The sequence below is a fragment of the Oncorhynchus gorbuscha genome, unplaced genomic scaffold (genome assembly GCF_021184085.1).
Source record: "Oncorhynchus gorbuscha isolate QuinsamMale2020 ecotype Even-year unplaced genomic scaffold, OgorEven_v1.0 Un_scaffold_2427, whole genome shotgun sequence".
NCBI lineage: Eukaryota > Metazoa > Chordata > Actinopteri > Salmoniformes > Salmonidae > Oncorhynchus > Oncorhynchus gorbuscha.
Window position 1 is genome coordinate 72,197 of NW_025746943.1, and position 6,000 is coordinate 78,196.

The following is a 6,000-nucleotide window of genomic DNA, read 5'->3' on the forward strand; positions in this document are numbered from 1 at the left end:
CACACACATGACCGGAGCACACACACATGACCAGAGCACACACACACATACATATGACCAGAGAACACACACTGCTAACCCTAACCTTAACCACACTGCTAACCTTAATGCCTAACCTTAACCACACTGCTAACCCTAACCTTAACCACACTGCTAACCTTAACCACACTGCTAACCTAATGCCTAATAACCACACTGCTAACCCTAACCTTAACCACACTGCTAACCTTAACCATACTGCTAACCCTAACCTTAACCACACTGCTAACCCTAACCTTAACCACACTGCTAACCCTAACCATACTGCTAACCCTAACCTTAACCACACTGCTAACCCTAACCTTAGCCACACTGCTAACCCTAACCTTAACCACACTGCTAACCCTAACCTTAACCACACTGCTAACCCTAACCTTAACCACACTGCTAACCCTAACCATACTGCTAACCCTAACCTTAACCACACTGCTAACCTTAACCACACTGCTAACCCTAACCATTCTGCTAACCCTAACCTTAACCACACTGCTAACCCTAACCTTAGCCACACTGCTAACCCTAACCTTTAACCACACTGCTAACCCTAACCTTAGCCACACTGCTAACCCTAACCTTAACACACACTGCTAACCCTAACCATACTGCTAACCCTAACCTTAACCACACTGCTAACCTTAACCTTAACCACACTGCTAACCCTAACCTTAACCACACTGCTAACCCTTAACCACACTGCTAACCCTAACCTTAACCACACTGCTAACCCTAACCTTAACCACACTGCTAACCCTAACCTTAACCACACTGCTAACCCTAACATTAACCACACTGCTAACCCTAACCTTAACCACACTGCTAACCTTAATGCCTAACCTTAACCACACTGCTAACCCTAACCATACTGCTAACCCTAACCTTAACCACACTGCTAACCTTAACCACACTGCTAACCCTAACCATACTGCTAACCCTAACCTTAACCACACTGCTAACCCTAACCTTAGCCACACTGCTAACCTAACCTTAACCACACTGCTAACCCTAACCTTAGCCACACTGCTAACCCTAACCTTAACCACACTGCTAACCCTAACCATACTGCTAACCCTAACCTTAACCACACTGCTAACCTTAACCTTAACCACACTGCTAACCCTTAACCTTAACCACACTGCTAACCCTTAACCACACTGCTAACCCTAACTTAACCACTGCTAACCCTAACCTTAACCACACTGCTAACCCTAACCTTAACCACACTGCTAACCCTAACATTAACCACACTGCTAACCCTAACCTTAACCACACTGCTAACCTTAATGCCTAACCTTAACCACACTGCTAACCCTAACCTTAACCACACTGCTAACCTTAACCACACTGCTAACCCTAACCATACTGCTAACCCTAATCTTAACCACACTGTTAACCCTAACCTTAACCACACTGCTAACCCTAACCTTAACCACACTGCTTAACCATACTGCTAACCCTAACCTTAACCACACTGCTAACCCTAACCTTAACCACACTGCTAACCCCTAACCTAACCACACTGCTAACCCTAACCTTAACCACACTGCCAACCCTAACCATACTGCTAACCTAACCTTAACCACACTGCTAACCTTAACCACACTGCAACCCTAACCATACCAGCTAACCCTAACCTTAACCACACTGCTAACCCTAACCTTAGCCACACTGCTAACCCTAACCTTAACCACACTGCTAACCCTAACCTTAGCCACACTGCTAACCCTAACCTTCAAGCTAACCCTAACCATACTGCTAACCCTAACCTTAACCACACTGCTAACCTTAACCTAACCACTGCTAACCCTTAACCTTAACCACAGCTAACCCTTAACCACACTGCTAACCCTAACCTTAACCACACTGCTAACCCTAACCTAACCACACTGCTAACCCTACCATTAACCACACTGCTAACCCTACCATTAACCACACTGCTAACCCTAACCTTAACCACACTGCTAACCCTAACCTTAGCCACACTGCTAACCTTAACCTTAACCACACTGCTAACCCTAACCTTAACCACACTGCTAACCCTAACCTTAACCACACTGCTAACCCTAACCTTAACCACACTGCTAACCCTAATGTGTTGACCCAAACCTTAACCACACTGCTAACCCTAACCTTAACCACACTGCTAACCCTAACCTTAACCACACTGCTAACCCTAACCTTAACCGCACTGCTAACCCTAACCATACTGCTAACCCTAACCTTAACCACACTGCTAACCTTAACCTAACCACACTGCTAACCCTTAACCTTAACCACACTGCTAACCCTTAACCACACTGCTAACCCTAACCTTAACCACACTGCTAACCCTAACCTTAACCACACTGCTAACCCTACCATTAACCACACTGCTAACCCTAATGTCTGACCCAAACCTTAACCACACTGCTAACCCTAACCTTAACCACACTGCTAACCCTAACCTTAACCACACTGCTAACCCTAACCTTAACCACACTGCTAACCCTAACCTTAGCCACACTGCTAACCTTTAACCTTAACCACACTGCTAACCCTAACCTTAACCACACTGCTAACCCTAACCTTAACCACACTGCTAACCCTAATAACCACACTGCTAACCCTAATGTCTGACCCAAACCTTAACCACACTGCTAACCCTAACCTTAACCACACTGCTAACCCTAACCTTAACCACACTGCTAACCCTAACCTTAACCACACTGCTAACCTTAACCACACTGCTAACCTTAACCCTAACCACACTGCTAACCCTTAACCACACTGCTAACCCTTAACCACACTGCTAACCTTAACCACACTGCTATCCCTTAACCACACGCTAACCCCAACCACACTGCTAACCCTTAACCACACTGCTAACCTTAACCACACCTAACCTTAACCACACTGCTAACCTTAACTACACTGCTAACCCTTAACCACACTGCTAACCTTAACCACACTGCTAACCTTAACCACACTGCTAACCTTAACCTTAACCACACTGCTAACCTTAACCTTAACCACACTGCTAACCCTTAACCACACTGCTAACCTTAACCACACTGCTAACCTAACCACACTCTAACCTTAACCACACTGCTAACCTTAAATTAAGACCAAAAACCTAAATTTTTTCCCAGTAATTTATTACAATAAAGACAATTTAGGATGAGACTCATCCCAATAAAGCTCAGTTCTACCTCAAGGACAGACTCATCCCAATCAACGCTCAGTTCTACCTCAGGACGAGACCCCAATTAACTCAGTTCTACCTAATAATAATAATATAATATATGCCATTTAGCAGACGCTTTTTATCCAAAGCGACTTACAGTCATGTGTGCATACATTCTACGTATGGGTGGTCCCGGGGATCGAACCCACTACCCTGGCGTTACAAGCGCCATGCTCTACCAACTGAGCTACAGAAGGACGAGACTCATCCTAATCAAGGCTCAGTTCTTCCTCAAGGACGAGACTCATCCCAATCAACGCTCAGTTCTACCTCAAGGACGAGACGCATCCCAATCAACGCTCAGTTCTACCTCAAGGATGAGACTCGTAACAATCAACGCTTAGTTCTACCTCAAGGACGAGACTCATCCCAATCAACGCTCAGTTCTACCTCAAGAACGAGACTCATCCCAATCAACGCTCAGTTCTACCTCAAGGACGAGACTCATCCCAATCAACGCTCAGTTCTACATCAAGGATGAGACTCATCCCAATCAACGCTCAGTTCTACCTCAAGGACGAGTTCTACCCCAATCAACGCCAACCTGCTACCTTTGACCCTTGCGGGTGTCTTTTGGGACATGGATCTCACCTAGCAGCCCCTCCAGCTCCCTGACACGACGCACCGCAGCAACACATGCAGCAGACTCCTCTTCCAACCTGACAGAGAGAGAGAGAGAGAGAGAGAGAGAGAGATTTAGGGCATGAGAAATAATAGCTATTTTATGTGTGTAGATATGCCTAATAACGGTTAGGATTGTCAACGTACAGTCTACAGTCTCTCTCAACTCTTTCACTCTTTGTCAAGTGTGTTCATATGTTCCTGGATAATAAATCTACTGATTGAAGATAGTTCATCCCTGATGATCTGGGATTGATTACCTGGCCTGTGTGGCCAGTAGCTCCTCCTCCTTGGCGGCGAGCTGTGCTCTGAGCTCGGCTAGCTGGGCCTGCAGGTCGGCCAGCTGCTCCTGGAGATCAGCCAGCTCCGTCTCCAGCTTCCTCTTGGCCTTCTCCACATCCTGCCTGCCCTTCTCTTCCTTCTTCATACGCACTGAGGAAGAGTAGGAGGAAGAGGGAAAGGAATCGTCATCATCATTGTTCAGCTTTATCCCAGTCCTAACACACCAGATACAACCAATTAAGGTCTAAATGAAAGACAGATAATTGGCTGATTACTGACTGACTGATTGATGCCAGGGGTGAGGGTCAGGGGTTAGAGGTCAGAGGTGAGTAACTCACCCTCCAGGTCTGAGATCATAGACTCATGTTTGTTCTTCAGCTTGGTCAGGTTCTTAGACTTCTCCTCTTCCTCAGCCAGGTTAGAGCTGGAGTCTGCTATTCTCTCCTCCAACAGTTTACGCTCCTGAAGAACAACGGATAAAAGAGAGAAAGGTCAGGGTTCAGAGGTGAGGGGTCAGGGACTGTGCTATTATCTCCTCCAACAGCTTAGGCTCCCGAAGAACAACACACAGCAGGGAGAAAGGTTAATCAGAGGTCAGAGGAGAGGGGTCAGGGACTGAGTGCTGAGCGCTACATGAGGAACAGGAGAACAGGGAGGAAGATCGGTGTGTGGGTAGGTGGGTGAATGGTGTTTATTGAGACAGGGGTGTAGAACAACATACCTTGAGTAGTTTGTTATTCTGGTCCTCCATGATGACAACGTCCTCCTCCAGTTTCTTGACCTTCCCCTCAACAGTCACCTTCTCCAGCTGCAGCTTCTGACGAGAGTCCTCCTCCTCTGACAGGTGGGCCTCCATGGCCTAAAACACAGAGAGGAGAAAGGGATGAAGAGGCGAGAGAGAGAGGGACAGGGAGGGGCGATATATAGGATAAGAGTTTGTGTGTTTTCTGTTCCCAAATATAATGTTTTAATAAAGGTTAGGTGATACAATCACAATGTTTCAACCCAAATGGTCTCTGTCACTCCACCTGACCCACAACAGGGCCTCCACCTGACCCACAACAGGGCCTCCACCTGACCCACAACAGGGCCTCCTTCACCTGACCCACAACAGGGCCTCCACCTGACCCACAACAGGGCCTTCACCTGACCCACAACAGGGCCTCCTTCACTTGACCCACAACAGGGCCTCATTCACCTGACCCACAACAGGACCTCCACCTGACCTACAACAGGGCCTCCACCTGACCCACAACAGGGCCTCCACCTGACCCACAACAGGGCCTCCACCTGACCCACAACAGGGCCTCCACCTGACCCACAACAGGGCCTTCACCTGACCCACACAGGGCCTTCACCTGACCCACAACAGGGCCTCCTCCACCTGACCCACAACAGAGCCTTCACCTGACCCACAACAGGGCCATATGACCCACAACAGGGCCTCCACCACCTGACCCACAACAGGGCCTCCACCACCTGACCCACAACAGGGCCTCCACCACCTGACCCACAACAGGGCCTCCTTCACCTGACCCACAACAGGGCCTTCACCTGACCCACAACAGGGCCTCCACCTGACCCACAACAGGGCCATATGCCCCACAACAGGGCCTTCATCTGACCCACAACAGGGCCATATGGCATCCTCCACCTGACCCACAACAGGGCCTCCACCTGACCCACAACAGGGCCTCCACCTGACCCACAACAGGGCCTTCACCTGACCCACAACAGGGCCTTCACCTGACCCACAACAGGGCCTTCACCTGACCCACAACAGGGCCTCCACCTGACCCACAACAGGGCCATATGACCCACAACAGGGCCTTCACCTG

General features: G+C 48.5%; 1 protein-coding gene across 1 annotated transcript in view; it reads right to left on the reverse strand.

Moving 5' to 3' along the window:
- LOC124025764 (myosin-11-like) overlaps positions 1 to 5,018 on the reverse strand; it is a 45,035-nt gene extending 40,017 nt beyond the window's left edge. Inside the window, 4 exon segments of the mRNA XM_046339102.1 lie at positions 3,851 to 3,918; positions 4,141 to 4,312; positions 4,501 to 4,624; positions 4,884 to 5,018. Of these exon segments, the coding sequence (XP_046195058.1) occupies positions 3,851 to 3,918; positions 4,141 to 4,312; positions 4,501 to 4,624; positions 4,884 to 5,018 (499 nt within the window).
- Positions 5,019 to 6,000: the final 982 nt, after the last annotated feature.